This window comes from Diuraphis noxia, unplaced genomic scaffold (assembly GCF_037042655.1).
Source record: "Diuraphis noxia isolate RWA-SAM2 unplaced genomic scaffold, SU_Dnox_SAM2 contig0003, whole genome shotgun sequence".
NCBI classification, from domain to species: Eukaryota; Metazoa; Arthropoda; class Insecta; order Hemiptera; family Aphididae; genus Diuraphis; species Diuraphis noxia.
This window is the reverse complement of record NW_028301713.1, coordinates 4857035-4881020: the sequence shown is the minus strand read 5'-3', so window position 1 is coordinate 4881020 and position 23986 is coordinate 4857035. Positions and strand designations below refer to the sequence as shown.

The 23986-nt window shown below is 26.4% G+C and overlaps 2 protein-coding genes across 5 annotated transcripts; one reads left to right on the top strand and one right to left on the bottom strand.

Moving 5' to 3' along the window:
• Nucleotides 1–346: 346 nt before the first annotated feature.
• On the bottom strand, nt 347–23092 carry LOC107173803 (uncharacterized). 4 transcript variants are annotated; one of them, XM_089223669.1, is made up of 28 exons: nt 22813–23092; nt 22378–22485; nt 21314–21435; nt 20415–20519; nt 19552–19685; nt 15822–16629; nt 14642–14709; nt 14367–14563; nt 12605–12730; nt 11937–12076; nt 8910–9055; nt 8246–8467; nt 8114–8186; nt 7585–7710; nt 7387–7518; nt 7199–7315; nt 6022–6185; nt 5669–5958; nt 4846–5021; nt 4474–4689; nt 4325–4412; nt 3706–3868; nt 3312–3509; nt 3047–3224; nt 2469–2639; nt 2211–2406; nt 1288–1349; nt 347–574 (listed from the first exon to the last, which is right to left on the bottom strand). In XM_089223669.1, exons 2-28 carry the CDS (start codon nt 22436–22438, stop codon nt 500–502), a joined length of 4554 nt encoding a protein of 1517 aa, XP_089079795.1. In that variant the 5' UTR covers nt 22439–22485; nt 22813–23092; the 3' UTR covers nt 347–499. The 4 variants fall into 4 exon arrangements, with proteins under 4 accessions (XP_089079795.1, XP_089079797.1, XP_089079796.1 ...); XM_089223671.1 differs by having other exon boundaries at nt 8114–8183; XM_089223670.1 differs by lacking the exon at nt 22813–23092 and adding an exon at nt 22549–22768.
• Nucleotides 9694–11467, top strand: LOC149056561 (uncharacterized). The gene is made up of 3 exons (XM_089223673.1): nt 9694–10781; nt 10860–11209; nt 11282–11467. Exons 1-3 carry the CDS (start codon nt 10643–10645, stop codon nt 11441–11443), a joined length of 651 nt encoding a protein of 216 aa, XP_089079799.1. The 5' UTR covers nt 9694–10642; the 3' UTR covers nt 11444–11467.
• Nucleotides 23093–23986: the final 894 nt, after the last annotated feature.

The following is a 23986-nucleotide window of genomic DNA, read 5'->3' as shown; positions in this document are numbered from 1 at the left end:
AAAAATTTCAAGTTCAAATTCAGATATTTTAGGGCACATAACCAAAATAAAAATTATTATTTTAAAAGCAAATGTCATTAAAAGTTCTTTCTTCTTTTTCTTTTCTGAGCTTCACTTAACTATTTTTTACAGCCACTCATATCTGATTTTTATTTCGAATTTCAACAGTGTAAAATTGACAGTATTCGTAGTAGGTGTTCTGGATTCCTATAAATCCCATTTTTTCACAATTATCGATAAAGTTGGCCTATATGTATTATATCCAAATATATATTTAAATAAAATAATTTTTAAACAAAGGATTTTGGTATTACAAATGAAATACCAAAATATATAGTCACATGTATATGTATGTATATATATATATATAATATTATTATATTTGATATAGAAATCACAAATTATTTGTATGTACAATTGAACAGTTTCATTTATAAGTTCATGATAATATTCTTTACATAAAAAAGACATTATATTACACAACAATTATAATTATATTCTATTGTTCTACGTTTTGGGCATTTTTCACCTTTATCAACATTTCATTAAGTTGTAGCATTGACGCATGAGGAAACTATATTAAAAAAAATATACATATATATATTAATCAATGTCATTATAGTTAAGAAGTGCTCGGGATCACAAAATTTGAGAGAAAGATCGGTGAATAACGCATCTTTGATATACACAAATCAACTGAAAAATAATGTGCTATAGTTCATACTTCATTCAAAAACCTCTTGAAAAATAAAAATCTCATCAAATAGACAGTACATTCAAAATTTGATTTTTTTTAACCCAAATATTCCAACCAGACGCCTCAAAAGTAAGTGGTGCCACGTATTGGAAACTTCATAATATGAACAAATGTCACAAACATGTGATTTCCTCCTCGTGTGTTTATATATCGTCAACTATCTTTGAGTTATTATTATCACCTATTGCACATACTATGTAGAATGTTTTTTTTTTCAAATAAAGTCAAAAATTATATTAAAAAATAAAAATATAATCGCTTTTACGTTTTACCTATTTGATATTAATTATTGTTTATCGACACATACGCATTCACGAGTCACCTTAGATTATTATTATTTTTTTTTTTTTCAATACAAATCTTGGTTTAATAAAAATGCCTAATAGAATCTGTAAGTGTTATAACTTCAAATAATCGATCGCATACCTACATACTCTCAAAAAATAATCCTAAGCACTTGTAAGTATATTTTATTAGAAATAAACAAAATATAAAGAATTCAATTTAAATTATTTATTAGCATTACTCACGAATTCTCTTAAAGTATTGAACAATGTTAGATCATCATTTGACCTGTAGGCTGGCAAAGAACCTATATAATATTAAAATTATAAAATCAATTAATTTTAAAGGAATTTTAAGACAAATAAATTATGCTTCATATATTTCAAACCAAATCATTAGGAATAGACCAATCAATATAACTATGTCGACAATAATCAATTTTCTAAGAATGTAACTATTGTGTCCAATAACTCCAATATAGATGCACAGCTCGCTTAACCCATATGTGTTATTTTCGTCTTATTAGTGCGCAACATAGCAAATTTAACTCCGCGTTAGTTTAGATATTAAAGTGAACTGACATCTTATAAAATTTGAATGTAAGTACCATTATCTGTGTTCGTATTTTGAGTTTTTGTGATAATTCAGTTTTTAAGTATGTTAAGATCATTTTTAATTTATATTTATTACCTATATACAGAAAAGTTGCTAAAAAATTGAACTATCGTAACAATCCAACATACAAACACAGATAATGTCTTACTTTTAAATTTTATGATTCATTTAATTTTAAAACTAAAGAAGCTAAACATGATCTGCAGAGTGTAAATTTGCCATGTTGTAAACTTGTAAGACGGAATCAACACATATTTAAAAGATTTTATAATACCCCTTTCTGATAAAAATGAATTGTACAATTAATAGCATGAGCCACACCATCTAGGTAAACATCTTTAACATTTTACAGGAAAAATTAATACAAGTTGTTTCTCTTGGAAAATTTAAAGAAAATAGTTTATTTTAACTTCCTAATTATTTAAGTATTTTTGATAACATGAACTAAATATTGTTATATAACCTTTGAAAACCTAAGTATAATGCTTTATTATACCCAACATAAATGTAATTAATACTAATAATTTAAAATCTAAAAATATTCACTAATTACCCAAGTTCTGCATTAAAGTTGAATTTAGATTATTTGTTTTAATTCCATCTCTTTCTTTTTCATAATCTTCCCATGCTGCATTTCTGTCATTTTCGTCTAATTCTTCAGCCTCATTATTTTGTAATAAAGAGTCATGTTCTAGTATGTCTATTACGAGGTCTTTGTGTTTCAATATTAACTCGGCCATTAAACGATCCTAACAGAGTTAACATAAAATATTAAAAAACAAATAATGTAAAAATAATTTAATACAGATACCTTAGGTAAATTTAAAGTTGGTTTCAATGTAGTAGAATGTGGCTCAAATTCATAAAGTTCTTCTTGGCATTTTAAATTAAAATGACGATCAATTTGATGTTCATCAATTACACGGAAAGCTGTGGATAATTTTGATATTTGACGTTCATATATTTTTTGTTCCATTGTACCCTTATTAATACACAATACAAACTAATTAGATAATTTTTAAAACAAATTAATTATTTAACTAAAAAAATAATTTTTCACACAAAGTAAAGTCTTTTTTTAATAACTACCAATAAAAATTACTCAATATTATTGATCAAAGAAAAAATTGTATGCAAAGAATTTAACATAATTCAAATTTAAAAACTGGAAAAGATTTTCATTATTTCTAGAATTGAAATATTTAATTATTTTTAAAATAATGCTGTAATGGTCAAAATTTAAATTATTTCATCAAAAAGTTTCATAACAGTCAAAATGCTATGAACATTGGAAAAATATATTAAATTCAAGAGCATTAAAAAAAATGTGCTTTAACATAAAATTTTACTACTCCTAACTATGTACATAGGCATTATTACAATATTTACCTCAGAAATTAATCTATAAATGTAACATGGTTTGTGCTGTCCAAATCTATAAACACGAAATATACTTTGAACATTTAAAGATGGATTCCATGTCACGTCAAAAATAATAACTCTATTAGCACCAACTAAATTAATACCTAGGTTAAAAGCTTTGGTCGACAATAATAAAAGACGCATTCTGAAAATAAATTATTTTGTAGTTAGATAGTTATCATTATAATTTATAATACTAAATTGATTTTATAATTGAGTCAAAAATATTTACCTAGTATTTTTGACATCATTAAATCGTTCACAGAAATCTTCTCTCGTTTTTGAACTAACTGAACCATCGATTCTATAAAAATCTACACCGTGATCCCAAGATTTACCATATGGGCTCCCTTTATCATCTAAATCTTCAGCATTTTCCAAAAAATCTTGAATGAGATCAAGAGTAAATAATGACTGACTGAATATTAACCTATATCAAATTAAAAGATTTGATTAATGTCTCATACAAAAAATATATATATTATCAAATTATGCTATTACTGGACACTTGCCAAAGAAAAAAATGAGAATAACCCAATTGTCAGTATTTACAGTATTTAAAATGACTAAAATAGCCTGGGCTAAGCCTAGATTAATTTTTAGCTTAAAATTAAAGTTATACATACACTTTATCACCAATATCTTCACACTCTTGAAGTATTGAAAACATCATTATGAACTTTGAATACGGGTGCACAGATTCTAATTCAGCTCTTGACACTAATGGCTTCCACCAGGTAAGGTAACGAGAGTCTGGGTTCTTAGTGTTAGGCAAGTCAAAACCTGGAACTGGCACCCATCAATCAATTAATATAAGTCAATAATTAGTAAGTTAAAAAATTTAAATACGGTTTAAATTTTAAACAGATTAATATTTATTAATTAAAAACGAATGATTTTAATTTTATGAAAAACAGATCTTACAAGAATTTTTTATCTATTTTAAATTGAACTTTAATTTTTTTTTTAATTGTTACAATTGCTTAAACAATATAATTCAGTATTTAAAAAAAAATATTTGGTATGATACAAGAATAAGCAAAATACAAAGAAATTATTGTTGAGGGATAATCATTTACTTAGTTTCATTATTTAGACAAGCAGTTCAATGAGAAAAATTTGAAAATATTTTCAAATTTGATTTATAGTTTAAATCAAATATCATTGAATCCAATTTTTCACTAGTTTAGAAATTATTTTTATTTAGAACAACAATATTATTTAAAAAATGAAAATAAAACTTACTTTCAGGTTCATCAACAGAATTTGAATTATCATCATCACTACTCTCGCCATTTATAAAACGTGATTCTGCATCCTTTAATTTTTGTTTCTAAAAACACAATGTTTTGTTTAGATTTATGAAAATTAACAAAATAAAATTATATTTATACTTCTTGTTTTGTTTCTATTCGTTTCAAGTATAATGCTAATAGTCTAGGATGGGTCCAAACCATTTGAAGCATATGGTAATTACTAAATAAATCTTGTTGTCTGTATTCGTCCAAATATTTCTGGTATAATTCTATTTGTTTATCAGCCAACTTCAAATAAATTACATATTCATGCTTAGGAGGCAAGAAAGGAGTAAGAACACTATAGTCAAATCTCTAAAAAAAAAAATTAATGAATTAATACCATTACTATATTTTAAAACATAATCAATCTTAATAGTTTTTTGAAATCCAAAAAATATGTTATGTTTTTAGTATGTTGATATTATAAATGTATACTTTCTAATTTATAGTAAAATGAATTAAGAATACTTGTACAAATCCTTCCAGCATTCTATGTAAAACATGAGATCTTCTCTTCATTAATTTAACATCCATTGCAGTTGAATCAGAGTATTGCCCATTAGTGATTGGATTTATAAAACGATTCGTAAAATCTTTAATTGATCCTAATAAATTTGGTCTGATAAAATCTACCATACAATGATCTGTAAAATGAGAATAAACTAAGTGTTTTTAAACAAATATTTAGATTATTACTCATTAATTATAAATGTAAAAAAAAACATATTTTTAACGAAATAAAAATATTATGGGGGACGGAGTGGCCAAGCGTTCAAAGGCGTCAGCTGTACCTTTCTTTGGGCATTAAGGGCGTCTGGAGCGACAGGCCACCATCCTCTACCCGGGCATGGCAGAAACCTACACAGGTGCCTACTAGAAATCCTGCCAAACACTCAAGTGTTCCAAAACCTACAGTCCCAAAAACCCAACAGTACCAGTAATAGCCTCAGTTGTCGAAGCTCAATTTGAAAATTATTATAATTCAAAATTACATTGATACATGGACAAACTATAATTTTATTTTAATATTAGAATGATTATAAGTGTAACTGAATTTATTGACACTTTTTTACTTAATAACCCAAACATGTCTATTTGTTGGCTAACACTATCACCATTAGGACAAGACAAGGAGCTCACAGCTCCATCAATGAAGGGAAACTCCTCTACTTCACAACACATATATTTCTATAGTTTGTTTTAAATATAATAAATAGAAATATATCAGAAGGAAAGCAAAAAAGTTAGTTTTCCCAACTGGAATCAAACCAAGTGTAAATTTAATACATACATTCTCTTAAATTGTTTTGTAATGGCGTTCCAGTTAACACAATTCTTCGAAGTGATTTAATACGATTGACTGCTTTTGACGTTGCAGTGCTGTGATTTTTTAACATATGTCCTTCATCGCATATGACCAAATCTGGTCCTGGATCAACAAGACCTTCAGTGATAGTAGGGAACTTGTCAATATTCTTGTTATTAACAACTGATCTAAACAACTGATAGCTTGTAACTAACACGCCATGATCTCTTTTCCATTCTTCTACAATATTTTTTCGACCTTCGTATGTTTTTGAACTAAAATTAAAACAATTGAAGTTAAAAAAAATAAACTAATCCATAATGTTTTAATATTCTTACTCAGAAAAATTAAGTACCAAAAAATTTTGTGTTTCGTCAATATCTTTTAACCATTTATGAAACTCCTTACACCAATTTTCAATTGTTGCATTAGGAGTAATAACTAAAACTGTTTTAATACCAGTTTCTGGATATCTAAATAACGTATGAACCAATGCGATAATCTGAAAAAAATCCAGGATTAAATATTCTATAGTAGCGATACTATAGAGTATAGATGGATAATAAAAGAAAGTATTATATTTATAAATTTGTTTGTATAAGGATATAGAAAAATGTGTTCATATAAATTACCAATATTTTCTTTTTCTTTTTTATATATATGTTAGAATAATTAAACTAATAATTTATTTAATTAGTAAAGCGGACGTTATGTCGTATAAATTGTCTCTTGTATTACAAAATATGTACAACATGACAAATTTTGTTTAGCAGAACTCATATTTTGTTTCAATTTAAACTGAATTATCGTAAAAATACTTGCAACAAAACACAGAAAAGGTTCTTAACAGCCAAGTTTATAATATATAAACATAAATCTATTCACTCAAGTTTTAAGCTAACTAAGTAAAACGTGAACTGCTGAGCAAAAATTTGCTATGTTACGGGTTTATAAGACGGAAACAACACATGCGGGTATGGCGTCCAAGAGGATATTAAGAATTAAGAAATTGCACGACATTATTGTTATAATTTTACATGCTATACAAAACGCTATATAAAATGAAACATAAATTCTCATTAATAATTTATGCATTTTATGATAATTAATAATAATAATTATGTTTTAAATATATTCAATATTGTTAATAATTTATAATGACTTCATACATTTTTATTGTTTTAAAGACATTATCCAAAAGTTCTTGGATGATATCATATAATCTGGTTGGCAGTTAGTATTAACATTAAAAAACATTTAATAATATCCATGGCGGTCAATTACCCTTAACATGCATACTCAAAAATACCATTTAATAACAAAATGTTAAGGCACAGGTAATAGGTATATTCACTTAAGTATTTCATTAATTAATTACAATTACATTTACTTTTTGCTTAAAGAAAATATTGTTGGGGAAATCAACTGATTAAAATAGGTACCAAAATTATTTAGATACCAAATAGTTAATAGCTTATGTATAACAATAAACATAAAAATGAATGTATTGCATACTTGTAGAGTTTTACCTAGGCCCATACAATGAGCTAGGATTGATCCATTTCCTTTATGTTCTTTTATTCTTGCCAATGATTCAAATACAGAATTCCACAAAAATGTTATTCCTTTTACCTAAATTTGTTTTATAAGAATTGTAAAATTAAATAAAAACATATTTATTTCTTAAAATGTGAAAGTCTAACCTGATGAGGTTTGAGAAACTTAACAATATCTGGATGAACAACAACAAGTTCTTCCAATGTCTTTTCATCAAAATCTAATACTAATTTTTTATATGATTCCATAGGTGTTGGAGGATTACACAATTTATTGTACTAAAATATTTAAATGAACAATTAAATTAGATTTGTAATAAAACATTAAGTTAATAACCTACAAACCTCTTTTTGACGTTTTTCAATACGCTTCTTACGTAATTCTTCTTCTTTTAAAGCACTTTGAGTCAATTCGCTCAGTTGTTCTTTTTTTTTCATTTTACGAATATTTTTTCGCCCTTTTTTTGCCAACTAAAACAAACAAGATAACTTTTAAAATTAACATAATTTTATAAAACATGTCTATTTGCAAATATTAAAAGTCAAAGTTCCAAAATTTTGAAAGCATTTTTTAGTATGTGGCTATGGGGTTTAAAATCTTCAAAATTTCAGATTTTGTAGTTTCAAATAAGTTCTGGGACTTACTTTCTGATAATTTTTTACAAATACCATACAATTATAAATTAAATAATAAAACAAAAAAAACACTCTGTTACAATAAATGCATTTGATTGCAATTACTTACTTTAAATATTAATAACCTGTATTCAGTTATTAAAAATAAGTGTGGGATAACAAGGGCCAGGAGATACTATGACCATTGATATATTATAAACATTAATGTTGCTAAGTTATTTAAAAATATTATACTTACATGATGATCTTGTGATGAATCACTCTTACCAGAATCACTTGCTTTTTCAGATTCTTCATCAGACATTTGTCTACTTCAAATTAAAACATGGATAAGTATTTATATAAAAAATGATGTTATTTAAAAACTAACATTCTTCTACGTTTTTTGACATGTATAGGAGGCGAATCCTCATCTGAACTGCTGATGCTATACCGACTGCTACTGCTACTACCGCTACTATTGCTCTTGTTACTAGTTAAGTCTAAAAAACTACTTTTATTAATATCATTTTTCACTTTTTTTTTTGGTGTTTTTTTAAAAAACTTTGATGAAGAATCTGAATCTTTTGACGACTGAGATGTTACCAGTTTCCTGTATTAAAAAAAATTGTATTTTCTTAATTGATAAACTATGCAAAGAAATTAATAGAAATAAGTAACGTTTAGTATTAAAACATTAATTTTGTGTATTTAAGAAGAAAAATATTATTTATATTTTATTATAACTTTATTAAAATAAATAATAAAATTATGAAAGTATAGTCATAAAAAATAAAAGGGGGTAGGTAATCACTCTGCTGTAAAATAAGTATTGAGTTATTATGAAATAATTCATAGTAATTAATGTGATAAATTTGAATTCAATGATAAATTATTGCGTTCCAGAAACAATTCTGAACGATTCTGAGCAAGATGATCTACAACCTATGTATATTTTCTAATAAAAGAATTTTCCCAATGTTTTGTCTTAAATTATAATTAATTACAAGCTAACTATTTATTTTCAATGAACTGTAATAAATTAAGAGCAATACCTTTTTTTTCCTTTTGTTTTAGTTTTTTCATTAAAATCAAAATCGCTATCATCATCACTCGTTGATGACAATTTTAATGGAGATAGTCGTTTTGAACGAGTAACAATCGTTGTATTATTGTGAACATCTGATATTTCTGACAAGTTCTTAAAACACAACACAATTTAGATAATTAATATTGATCACTTTTTAAGAAATTAACAAATAATATATTTCATTTAACTAAAAATAAGCTACTATAGATACATTTTAGGAATAATATTGTGTTGCAACTTAGATTAAAATTTAAAATTGATTTAATTTAAATTATATGATATTGTAAAATTTTATATTTATCATTTATTTGCATAAACATTACACTCACAATTACAAAGAAATATATTACATGCATAAAAAATCTTATTTGTAGTTATAATGATTTGAAATGAATTAACCTTAAACTTATTATATATATAAATATATATAAGCATATGATCTATTCACTTAATACAAATAAATTGTTGATAAATTATATGATCTAGTTGCTATACACTACACAAATAATGAATTATAGCAATCTTGTAGATTGCAGAGCTGTAAAGTATTTGAGTAAAAGTATTTGAATATTGGTATTCAAATACTTTTTATGGTATTGAATACTAATGTATTTGAAATACTTTTATACTTATGAATATATTATTTTATTAAAAATCAAAATGTCACATCTCGCAAATTGTCAACGAAAAAAATATACCTATATATTATAAAACTAGATAAATTAAATGATTTATTTCATAGATAAAAGTTTAAATGAAGTGATTATGAATTTTGAGAACTAAAATATTATGTTTACGACTGCGTGTCGCCGTACAATAGTACAATAGTACTTAGTTATCGCATAATATTATCTATAAGACTATACAAATATAAGTATTGTATTGCAGCCTTTGGGTAGGTACCTATGTGGGCTATGAGTTATGACCTACCTAATAAGTAATAATATATTAAATTTGTCCGTCACCACGTAAAAACCACAGCGGATAATCCCACAACTCACAAATAAACCTATTACCTACGACTCGTTCTCGGCTTTATTGCACGTCGCACGAAACACAAGCAGTTAGCACATCAGCGTCTTTGTAGTTTGTACTGATATTCCGTATTGACCGTATTCGTTTATTAGTTTATTACCTACCTACTTTGTGCTATACGTTTAAAATGAACAATATTGTTGAAAATGTACCATTTCCATTTCCGATGTATAATGCACATTTTAAAGTTATATGTGTACTTGAAGACAAAATTTATTATAAAAAATTAAAAGTAAAATGTGTGAACTGTCCGGGAACAAAGGAACTTACAATTGACACACGCTCAAATTCAAACATTCGTAAACATTTATCAGTAAGTACAGGACAATACTCAATACTAGTTATACCTACCTATATTCTATCATTATTACTATTATTATTCATAATTGGCTTTTTTTAACTTATAGAACCAGCATCCAAACATTTTGGCAGATATTGATAAGTTGGACAAAAAAAGAAATGTCGATGAGGTCAAAGCAAAGAATAATAAACCGGATAATATGCTTTTGGATTTTATTTCGAACAAAAAAACTACTAGCCAAGGTATGCCTACTTAGTACGAAAATAGTACACACGAATATCACAGTAAATCGGGGGATATTTTTGCTTACAATCATTTTTACGATTTTTCAAACATGATAATATAATTAATAAAGTCTGGACATGCTTCAAGGAGACAAACATATGAACTTTGGATTTTTACTGCCAACAATTGAAGAACTCTCTTCAAAATTTACACTTATGTCTCGAGATGATACCATTTCTAAAAGTATACAACCTCTTGTGTCTGCTTTGCTTACTGGTATGTTTAATTTTAACAGTAAAGTTAGTTTAAGTTAGTTTCTATACTAAGTTAATACCAAAATAATTTATCTTTCAGGCATTAATAAAAGATTTGGGGATTTATTACAAAATAAGTTTTTAATTATTGCATCAGTGAGTAATCCTTATTTTAAAGTGGCATGGATTAAAAATGATGTAAGAAAGCAAATGGCTATGGATGCATTTAGAAATGCTTGTTTGCAAATATATGAAAAAGAGTGTGTTTCCAATACTCAAGAACCTAATATTGTAGAAAGTTATGATGAACCATCATTGGACTTTTTTACGTGGTCTTCTTCAAACAATATGAATGGTATAGATTCGGTAGATATTGAAATTAATCAATATTTTAGGACTTCACCAACAAAAAACTTGGATTGTTTGCAATCACTTCCTATACTTAAAAAAGTACATATACATTTTTTTTGGTTCTTATGATAAATAGGATAAATTTAATTAATTTTTTATTTCTGTTGACAGGTATTTATTAAATACAATACACCTCTCCCCAGCAGTGCTTCGGTTGAAAGGGTATTTAGTGTAGGAGGAGCTACGTTAACAAAAAAGAGAACATCAATTAGTGACAAGCATTTTGAACAAATAATGTTTTTAAAATGTAATAATCAATGCAATAATAAATAATAATAAAATGATGAATAAATTGTACATATTTTTTTTTTTATAAGTATTTGAAAAGTATTTCAAATACATTTTTAAAGTATTTGAGTAATACTCAAATACGTTGGATAAATAAGTATTTGAATATTACTTTAAATACTTTTTTCAACAATATATTTTTTACTTACTCAAATACTTTTTAAAAGTATTCTTTACAGCTCTGGTAGATTGTACCAGTAGCATATCTGTAAATGACTAAGAGAAAAAGATGATTGAATTTTTATAATATAGCATGAATACAGCTTTCTATGCTATCTCTGTGGAACTCCCAAACATTAATCAACTTTAGGATTTTTTTTTACTTTTTAACAGTAATAATTAATTAAATACAATTAAAATTACATAAACAACAATTATCTATCTTCCCTTCCCCCAAATACATAAATCACTGTTTTTAATATTTTTAATAGAATATTAAATAGAATATCAATAAATGATACCCATCAATAAAACTTACATCTTCATTTTCTAATCCATCAGATTCTAAAACAGTTTCCATATCATTAATGTGTGATTGAGACTTTTTATAATGATCAATACTTCGTTTATTACAAGCAGTTAAGCATGAATTTATTACATCATCAATAGAGCTGTCATCTAAGAAAAAACAAACATATTATTTTTAAAACATTTAAAACTAGATTAATATTTGAAGTATATTACAATGGTAATGTTATACAACAAAATTCAAAATTAATCAATGAAAATGTATTTGAAAATGTTCATATTTTGATTAGTAATGGAAACTGAAAAGTGAGAAACCTAATGACTAATAGTAAATTAATTTATTTGTATTCCATAAATTGAATTTGGGAAATAACAAAAACAATAGCACCCCCCCCCCCTCAAAAAAATAAAAATAAAAATAAATAAATAAGCCAGCTATTTACATTCCTGCTTCTAGTTCTGCACAAAGGCCAAACAATATTTTTTTGTTAATATGTATTGTATGGTCTAATGTGTATAATAGTATATATTTTATTTTGTTCAACAAAAAAGTGTGCTGATATATCTCAATTAATATTATTTACATTAAAACTTATTTCATTATTTCATTATCAAAATATTTTTTGTTATTACGATAGTTATTTTATTTTATAGTAAAATATATTGTTGAATAATTACCACTATAATCACCACCATTGTCTTCAGTGTTAATCTGAGGTATTCCTATAGAATTGCTGATTTCAGTAAAAATACCTTTTACTGATTCTAGAGAATTTTCTTCATTTGGAGAATCATTATCTGTATCTAAAAAGAAATAAGTTTAAATACATACACCTAAATAATAATAATGTTGATTAAAAATAATCAATACTGTAAGAGATATCAAAATTTTTATATTTTTCTAATCAAGATTCTAAGAGGAGAGAAGCCTCTAGTGATATAGACAATACCTTTAAAAAATCTCTGCAAGTAAAAAAATTTATTTGTTATTTAGATCTGCCAATACATATATGCATTTTGGAAAAATAACAAAACAATAAGCAATATAAGCAAAATCTATTTTTAGATATTAATGAATAACTTGGCAATTTTCTATGAATGTATCTATTGATCTAGCTTAATGCAGTAGGTTGAAACATTATTGCCAAAAAAATTGACTTTGGAAACATTATAGAGTACAAAATATTATAATAATCTACTTTTAAAAGTTTTGAGTACCAATAGTTAATATACTAACAAAAAAATACCTAAAATAATCATTTTTTATTTAAATATAAAATTTCCGGCTAATTTAACTTAATATGTCAATAAAAAAAACTGTGTATTCTTATTTATAAAGAAATTTTGGTAAAAGTACTACTAATGAAATGCCTCACGATCAATTTTCAATCCTAGGCTATAAAAATTGACCGTTTTATACATTTTTAACCACAAAATAATATACAAGATTATAATGAATTATATCAAAATTTGAACTAAATACCTATAAAAATAAATTGTACCTATATAATACCTATATACTATAATATCATAAGGCAAATCTGAAACCTATAAAGTGTTTAAATTTTTTGATTATGAGAAAATTTAAGATTTATGAAAAAATAATTTCAAATTTCAAATGTTCATCAACACTTGTTGTTATCAAAACATATAATCACATATTGAAAATTATAATATAAATATTTGATGAAAATATCAAGTATCTATGGTTAATAGTTTTTGAATCTCTAAAAAATAAGAAAATTGTTTGGTTAGAATTCGTTCATTTATGGGTGGATATGCAATGTCAAAAAGATGTAAATGCTCCTAAAAAATTTACTTTACCAGTAGTAAACTTAATTTTTTCAAAAAAAGTAGGAACACTAAGATGAATTCTATGATACATTTTTTAAATCATGGTTATGAACTAATTGTTAATCGACTTAAATAAAAATTTTTTTATGAATTTATTATTACAAAAAGAATTTGAGTGATTTTGACGAATTTTAATACAACTTAAAAGCTTTTGTATAGTATATTATATAAATTGTATGTAAATGTATGTGATGGAAGGGGGGTGGTTGACCTATAAATAAGTATAATGTTGGTGGTCATGAAACAAAATAGTTTGTACACCACTTATTTCTTGAGCACTTTGTATTAATTTTGGGACAACTATTATAATGTATAATCAATAATTTTAAACATGATATGAAAGTTTATCATATATTTTAAATATGATTAATTATTATTTGATAATTAAAAGAAATAATTCATACATTATAAAATTAGTTAACTTTTAAGAGCAGTAAAAATATATAATCAAACAATTTGTGTATGATTAAATATGATTAATACGTTAAAAAAACATTTATTTGAAATTGATAAATCCTAAATTTATAACAAAAAAACAACATATCAATAAAAGTATCTTTTTAAATACTGATTAATTTATAAATACCAGAGTCAGTCCCATCAATTGCTGAAAGGAATTGATCAATGTTTTCCAATTTATTTACTTCATTTTTGGATATTTTAGAAGATACTTTCAAACTTGTATTAATAGATGGTGTGATGTCAGTATCATCAGAATTATCTTCATTGTCAGTAACAACATTGTTTTTAGAACATTTTTCAATGCCATTTAAATTAGTCAGCCTAAAATAAGCAAATGAACACAACAATATTTAACAACTTTCTATATATTAGAGCTATTTTTATAAAATTAATTTATACCTATCATTTTCTTTTTCATCTTCAGATTTTTCATCAAGTTTTTTTTGATTTTTAGTTGAGTTTTTTGTCTAGATACCAATGACAAATTTATAATTAATTTCTGTTTTATATATACAATTTTACATTCAAACATATTTTATTTGTAATAAAAACATAATAGAGGAGAGGGGTGTATAAAATAATTTTTACTAATTAAAATGGTGAAAATATGCTTAATTTAATCAAGATTTAAAAAAAAATGTCAATCATTTCAAAAAGAAAACACATATAGTTTATTTTGAACAGCAAATATGAATATCAAATACCTTTCAGAAAAACTTTAAAAAGACAAAAAAACTTGGTTAACAGTTACTTGTAACTGTAACTTTAAAGAAAACAATTATGGTTATCCAAATACTTTTTGATTACACCAATACCCGCAAGGAGATACCCATTGCAATATCTCACGAAATAATGGAGATATCTAAATTTTGGTTTAGTAATAATACTTACAGGGATAAGAACTACAATAATTTCATTTATTTTAAATTATTTAAATGTTTTGGTAAAAATGTTAAAAAGTATATGTTTTATTTAATTATTACCATACAAATTGACATAGCCATTTTATAGTTTATTTCTCTGAAAATAATGAAGTTTCAAAATTTTGTTTTCATTAATTTTCTGAATTTTAATTTTTTTCTAGTTTTGAATGTTTTGAATAACTAAAATATGATCATTACTAGTCACACTGAAAGTGTCCAGCCAGCCTCGTGAGAATGCGTGCGGTACGTCAAATAATTCGTAATTTTCCTTAAAATTAAAAAAAAATTTAAAAGTCAAGATAATGAAAATAAATTTTTTAAACGACAATATTTTAAGAAAAAATACACTACAAAATGGCTATAGTCGTTTTTGGAAATAATTAAATAAAAAATATATTTTTTAACTTCTTTACCAAAACATTAAAATTAATTGAAATAATTGTAGTTATTATCTCTGAGTTAAGACTAAGGTACAAAACTAGAATTTTGATATCTTCATTATTTTGGGAAATATTGCAATGGTTAAATCCTCGTAGGACAACCTGTATAACAAATACTTTAAAATAACATAGTAGCATAGTAAAATTATAAACATGAATATAATACTTGTACAATAGAGTATAATTACATAATTCAAGGCTTAATTAATATTTTACCTTGTTAGATTTTATAAGGGTGCGATTTCTCAATATTCTTGTATTGTTGCTTTCATCATCATTACTATCACTACTATCAAATAAATTCAAAGGATGAGTTATTTCATCTTTTTCCAATTGGTGTTCAATTTTATTAGTAGTTTTATTACTAATTATACTTGATATAATAGAATCGTCTAAACGTTCTAAAACAACAGATACATTATTATTTATGGCATTAGATATTATTGGCGCACTTGGAGGTGATAATTTGGGTTTTAAACTTGAAGAAGATAAAGATATTGTCGAGTTCAACTTATCAGTATCTTTTTTTGGTTTCTGTTCTGATCTTAATTTTCTTGTAGCCCTTTTTTTTGGTTCTTTTGATGGTTGATTGACTGTATTGTTTTTTGTTTTTTTACCAATATTTCCATTTAATATTGTATTATCTACTAACATATTTTCATCCTCATCAACCAGCTTCAATAAAGATTTCATAATAGCAGAAACACCAGGACTCAAATGTGAATTAATATTAAATATTCTCTTAAGATTAGTTAACGTGGAACATGTTGTCTCTAGAACATGCTCACAAATGTTTATGAATCCATTTAGATTTTCATCAATTGGAAGGTTATCATCAGAAGAAAATACTGATATTTCATCGACTATAGATGACTTGTACGTTTTTAAAATATAATTAATGCATAAGTTGTTTTTAATATTATCTATTACAGAATTGTATCCAATTTTAGCTTCTTTAACCAGGTATTTTCGAACAGCTTGTTCATGGTCTATTTCATTTACTAATAATCCATTAGGCAGACATCTGAAAATAATAAATACACACAACTATAAGCGGTTAGATACTTTTTTTTGTGCATGGCGTCATGTCCAGGAATACGCCTGAACACATTTAAGGCACCTATTTGGCAGAACTTCTAATTGGGCACCTATAGGTTTCTGCCAAAACCTTTTGGGGAATGGCGGTTTTGCCCCCTAAACAGTTGCCTGTCCAGAGAGATGCTGCCCATGGCCAAGATTCAAACCCAAAACAGTAAGAGTTACAACTAACGCCATTCTTCACTCGGACAGTCTTTCCCCCAGTTATTTGATTAATATGATATAAAATTATCACTTAATACATAAAATTTAAAAAATCAAAAATTCAAAATCAATCACATTTCATTATTATTTCAGAAATTTATAAAAATTAATATTAAACACTATCTTCTCTTTGTACTTAATATATTACCATAATTTTCTAAATAAATAAAATACTTTACTATAGAGCCCTATTCTCAGATATATTGACTTTTATGTTATGTTCAAAACTTAAGCTCAGCCCAATTCAGTAAATTTTATAGTAGATATGATTAGAGAATGAAACTATGTTTAGACAATGTATTAGTGAACTCTGGTTATACATGAGTAATAAGTAAAGGAATAGATTTATCCAAACAATATAATATTAATTTGAAAACAAAAATGAAATGTCTAAACAGGGTCCATTAAAAACGACCTAAAAAAAGGATGTCAGCGCACTATTTTTCGTTTATTTCTAGCCCACAAGTAATATAGTATATTTGCTTCCAGCAGAACCTATCTTTCATAGATCTTTTACTAATAGACAGAACATCCAGACAGAATGTAAGTAGTGTGGCTTTCCTAGCGTGCCAGCAGTGATCCCATTCCTTGCAACCAAAAACATATTTATTTACCTAACCATATTAGAATTATATAACTTTATTATTCTATAATGCATAAGCCGAAGCCATAAAGATCTATAATAAATCATAATTAACTAGACTATAGTTGAATTGTAATTAGATACTAGCAAATAGTATTATAAAATAAGTTTAATGTATACTACTATATTATATTAGAACATAAATCATAATATAATGAATTTAGGGGGGGGGGGGGTGTAGCGGCCAGATTAAGGTATCGGTTAAGAACGCCCACTGTTACCGGTTCAAACCCATGTGATGGACGGCATCGCTTTACTGCCCGTTCATACCATTTGGAAATAGAGGCAGCTGCCTTCCTTCTTTGCATGGCAGAAACCTACAGGTGCCCATTTAAAAATTCTGCCAAAACACTCACTTGTTCCCTTTACCACCATTAAAAAAAAAACCTTCAGTACCACCCCCACCCACAATAGCCTATGTTGCTGCGGGTAAACAAATAAAACAATAAAAGGTATAATGAATTTAGTTACTACAGTAAGTTAGTATGTAGTTATATCTTGGTATAAATGCATTATGATTTATAGTAATACTAGGTATAAATATAATACAGGGTTTCCCAACAAGTGTGCCACAAAATTTCACAACTGTTATTAAACGTTTACGTAAAATTTTGGTAATTGGTTAAAATAGTTTTAACGATTCTCTTATCAGGGATATTGTTCACCATTTCTTATTAAATAATTTAAAATATCACAACTGAAGAACTTGGAAGACGACATGAGGGTGTGCTTATCAACCATTCAACCACGAAGGAAGCTAATAATGAAGAGAAACAGTCCCAAATTTCTCACTAAGATTAGGTTTTTTGTAAAAATTGTAATGTATCTTGTTTTTACATTTCAATAAATTAAATATTTAGTATAATTATAATAATTTTTTTTTTCTATCCTACCATTTTAAACTGTTTGTTAGTAATATTATACTGATATACAACTACTTTGGTATTAATAATTAATATGAAGGTTTAATATAAAAAAAATATGTGTACATATATAAGTCAGTGACAAGTGTACCGCGAGGGAAAAAGGTCGGGAAACGCTGATATAATATGTACTTAATTACTACATTAATTTTCTATTCTGACAAATGGCAATATTCAATGCTTGAAGAATTTAGTAGAAACAACAAAAAACATAAATAGGATGTTCATTCGACAGGCAAACCTAACGAAAAGACTAATGTAAATAAAATTTATAAAATAGACAAAATTCAAGAAAAATTGCTGAACATTAGAAATCAGAAGGAGAACAATAATATACTAATACTATTGTGATGGTATGCGGTGTGTTGATAAGTCGCAGGCCCAAATGCACAATTAAAATTAAGATTATTGTACAATCCCATAATTCTTGTTTACTACCCTCGATCACCGGAACTAGTGTGTAGTATGTTCCGTCTATTAGTATAAGGTCTATGGTGTTATTAGCATTATTATTAAAATTAATTTAAACCTATTAACAATTATATAACATAAGGATAAGAACATTATCTGTGGTTTTTTACAATATTTCAATTTTTCTATGAATATCTAAACTTTTTAAATTGTTATATTTCAGATACTCATCACTTACAAAAAAAATTTAATATTGTAAAAAGCCAAATGTACAAACACAATTAATATTAAAAACTTTAAACTTGATAATAGGTCAAATGAATCAAATTACTATAATAACAAGCAATATAACATCAGATCTACAAATTTATTTTGCACAAAAAATTAAATTAACCATTATTAATATTATGATACTAAAGGACCTATAAATGTAAACTTAAAACTGATCTTCAAAAGAAAATTTAAGCATATGGTAGTTTTTAAAAATAAATGCTAATTAAGTACTGCATAAAATTTTAAGAGTATAATAATGAAGTAAAAAGATTTTGTGAACACTCATTCAACACAACAAAATAATAGGATAACTTTTTTTTGTTTTCAAACAAATATTCTAGTTTATAGAAATAAATAATTAGAATAACTAACACAATACCAAACATTTACTTACAGTTGAGAATAAAATAATTTTAAAACATTAGCAGCTTGAGCTCTTTTTCCCCACAACATTTTTGGTGCACAATTGAAGCATTCATTTAAAACACCAATAGATACTTTATCAATATTTTGATTTTCAATGCAACGCTAAAAAAATTTATTAGTTCAGTAAAAAGAAAAAAAATTATATAATTTTCATATTAAATCAAGTATGTACAGAGAAATCAACAAACATGCCAACTTCCTCTGTTCTCAATAATTCAAATATGATCTTTGGAATTTTCAAGTGTATAATTATAATAAATTTATGACTATATTTTCTAATTCTTCAGATTTTGGTACTACTCAAAAAGTGTACCGTTTTTTCAAATGAGTACACTCCTCTTTTATTTAACAATAATTTTTCTGAAAATGTTGACATACCAATAAAAGAAATTAGAACGTGCAGCTTGTGTTAATCAACTTAGTTTACTAAAAAAAAAGTTCTAATGGATTTGGATATTGGGGATAGAGTACTTTTAAAATTTTAGTAATTAATATAATCCATCAACTTTTATATTTTGTGTTAAGTGTAAATGTAAATACTAATTCTAATATGATAAAATAATCTTTATAACCACTTTACTTTTCACATACTTTAACTACTTGTTCAAATTCCGAATTAGGTAGAACATCAACTTTTCAAAAAAAAAAAATGATTTACTTCGTAATTTACAGCAAAAAAAAAAAAAAAGTATACAGATAAAAAAGAACTTAATTATTTAAAAATTCTAAAAATCAAAATTTCAAATAATTTGTTACTAAAGAAAACAATAGGGGGTGGTCATGCCTAGTAAATTGTCCCGTATAATAGGTTTAAATAAAATGTTTACTTACTTTACAAACATTAAGATTGCATTTAATACAATTAGATAGATCTTTGTTGGATTTACACAAGATACAACTATACTTATTTCCTTCACATAGTTTATAGAAACAGTTCTAAATAAAAAAAAAAAAAAAAACATAGATCAAATATAAGTAATGCAGCAGTGTTATTAATTGTAAAAAATAAAAATGTTTATTAATATAAATGCTAATAATATTTAAATACACATAAGAACATGGCTCATAAAACTAAATAAAATTGTGTAGAAGTAGTATTTTAAACTGTAAAAAAAATCAATTTAGGTATAAAACAAATATAATAATTTGAGTTAGTTGAGATTGGTATTATGGAGAAATTTGTTAATGTAAGTGGAAACAGTCAAATAGAGCCAATATCAGTAAATTCAGGGACGAGACGGGTCTGGCTCCAATGTCACCAATGTTATTTAATATATAGTTAGAAAAAGTCATTAAAACATTAAACGTTAGATTATATTATAGATCACAATACAGCTTTCTATAGATCGCAAACACTACTAGGATCTAGATCTTTATCAAGAAATCTTAACATACAGCTATATATTATATAACTGTGTCCAGTTACCACTTATGAAGTAGAAACGTGGCCACTGCGAAAGGGAGATGGAAGAAAGCTGATAGTCGCCACTGCCATGTAATATACTTATATCAACAACGAGATGTTAGCTGATAATAATACAACATAACCTAAAGTTCAAATTATTTTTTGTTCATATTCTGAACAAACCATTTTATATTCCCTACCTATGTCATTCTTAACAAAACTATAATGATTTTGGTCGCTCCTGTAAAATTAATTGTTGCGGTTTATATCACTTAGCTTTCTACTATCCATACGTACTTTAATAAATAGGATAAAAAAAACTTACGTAACAACATAGAAATAGATAACTTTGATGAACCATTATCATTTTCTTTGAAATAATTTCAGGTAAAAGATCATTGTTACATATTGTACATCTAACTTCACTGTTCAAAATGTCTTTAACATCTAGAAAATATAAAATTAAATTTAGAAACATATTTTTACAAGTAGTAACTACCCAAGTATCAACCTATATTAAAAGATTTTAAAATTAAGACATTGAGCATGGCTTTTAGTTCATAAAATTCATTAAAGAACTAAAAAACCTTGAATGTGTATTCAAAAATCTACCGAAAAATTCCCAAATAGTTTAACCTTAAGTTTTTATGACCATTTTCCATATGTGATATAATTTTAAAAATAGGTATTTGACATTTCAGAACTATAGAATTATAGTGCAGAAAAATTTTAAATTGTTTAAGTTTTTTTTTCTCACTTCAATTATTGTCAATAAACAATCGACTTATATAAATATTGAATATAAAAAAAACCGTTAGTCACAAATTTTGTTTATAACTATTTGAAGTTCATAATGTTTACGAAATATCTAAAAATCTTCAAATAAAAATTTTAAAAAAAACCCAGAGCAATCATAGAAAACATTTAATGAGCGTAGAAAAATATATTATAATTTAAATATAGGTAATATATATCCTAAAGACTGCCAAATCATCTCCGTTCAAAATCATTTATCATACACAATGATACTTGTCATTTCATTCAAATTGAACAATGAATTATAGGGACTTACTCTCAGTCTCCACTATACAGCAGAGTGATACCCACTAGACCAGTTTTTTAAAAAAAAAAGCATTTAAACTTTCTGAAATAATGAGTGTTCAATAATAAGAGAAAAACCCAGTATAATACATATTTTTCATTCAACTAACAAATAGGAAATATCTATTAATGTCCTATAAAAATACATTTTATTTTTGAGAAAACAAGTAAATCACCTGTTAATAGAAAGTATTACTACTAATGGCAATATTATCTTATTAGTTGTTAAATAAATAATATGGATAAAGGTAGGTATTCTATGAGAATTAAGTGCATAACAGTATTTACCTGTATAATTGTTTTTGCGAAATTTGATTTCTTCGTCATTCGGATAAACAGTGTCCATCATGATAGCTTCGAAACCAATCGAACTCAGACTTCCAATAAACTAATGCACTGAAATTCAATAACATTTTATTATAACTAAGAGTGTTGAACAATTATAGGTATCGTGCATACAGCTGTAAAAAAAATTGAAGAAATACAAATTATGATCTACTCTGCGCGATGTCTCAGAAACGTAACTAAAAATCGAGAAAAAACACGATGAAATACAAAATTATTTAGTTATTAATATCATCGTTGGCATTAGACACGACAGAAATTTGTGAAAACTTTACATCAGCTAAAAAAATGGTCATCATGAGACACTATTGACCAGTCAGATTTTCGAGAATTGCGTGTACTGTGTAGGTAATAGGGAAAATGTAAACAATCACATACCGATAGGCGGGAAATCCGGTCACCGAGGAACACAGTGTACACAATCGACAAGTCGATTGTTTATCGATGAGGACGTTGAAACTTCAAAACATAAGAAAATAATATTATAAAATCAAATACCAGAAATACGAGAATATCGCAACCCAATAAATCTACAACTACGGTTGAACAGTCAAATAGTCAACAACCGCGAACAAGACGCCGGGCGATAGTCTACAGTTCCATACATCGGCAGTATCGCACATCGTACTCATTACTCGACGACTCAACGTTTCGACAAATAGTGTTGCTGCTCTGGATAAAATGTGTATTGAAATTTAGACTAAATAGGTATGCCGGATATTTCGTGATACGCATGTCTGTGACGTCATATTTGGCCGATTGGCCGAGCCTCGGTGAGAGGAGGAGTCGGCAACGGCGCCGCGGACCAATGAGAAACGGTAAAATGCTTTCGTCACAATACAATGCACGGGCGGAGGGTGGATGCGCGATATGCTTCAAAACTTGTATATTGCTGACCTACCTATTTCAATTTTTGTGGTGATATTCTTTAAAATAAACACTCGAAAACCGACTATCAACAACTGTGTTTAATTTTTTGCGACTACCACAATCGGTAAACCCACGAACAGTGTGACCAACGCGAGACATACAATACGACACTATAATGGCTGATAGATATTATTTAACATTTAATTTTCCGAGTATTATTTTCGATTCTAAGCACTTTTTGAGCCTTGCTCGAGAAACTTACATAATATTTCGAGTTCCACATTAAATATTGCCTGAAAATCATTTTCAGACAACCGCATCTTCACAATATATCGAGTGGTGGTGACACTAGTTATCAACCAGTGATAACACGTTCTCGGTTACCGCCATCGCCATGCTGGATTATGGCGGCAAAATCCAATCTCATATTTGTAGACTACTGAGTAGAAAAATGATTAGATTATGTAGTTATTAAAAAATTACTTTAACTCATAGGTGGGTCCAGACCTCAATCGCAGGTCATGCACAACAGTGGCATATCTAGGGGATTGGGAAACTGCCAATCCTCCCCCCTCAAAAAAAATTAAAAAATTAAAATTTCTGTTAGGGTTTGGGGATATGACCTTGAATTATACACATGATGAAAAACAAAAAATTTAATATGAAAATAGAAATTGAGAAA

Bases quoted from the DNA above. Each gene is read 5' to 3' on its own strand.
- LOC149056561 (XM_089223673.1), top strand. From the start codon at position 10,643: ATGCTTCAAGGAGACAAACATATGAACTTTGGATTTTTACTGCCAACA. The intron at 10,782-10,859 runs GTATGTTTAATT...TTTATCTTTCAG, and splicing joins TGTGTCTGCTTTGCTTACTG to GCATTAATAAAAGATTTGGG. The intron at 11,210-11,281 runs GTACATATACAT...TTCTGTTGACAG, and splicing joins CACTTCCTATACTTAAAAAA to GTATTTATTAAATACAATAC.
- LOC107173803 (XM_089223669.1), bottom strand. From the start codon at position 22,438: ATGATGGACACTGTTTATCCGAATGACGAAGAAATCAAATTTCGCAAA. The intron at 8,468-8,909 runs GTATTGCTCTTA...TTTTTAATACAG, and splicing joins AAAACAAAAGGAAAAAAAAG to GAAACTGGTAACATCTCAGT. The intron at 7,519-7,584 runs GTTTGTAGGTTA...TAAATATTTTAG, and splicing joins TTGAAAAACGTCAAAAAGAG to TACAATAAATTGTGTAATCC.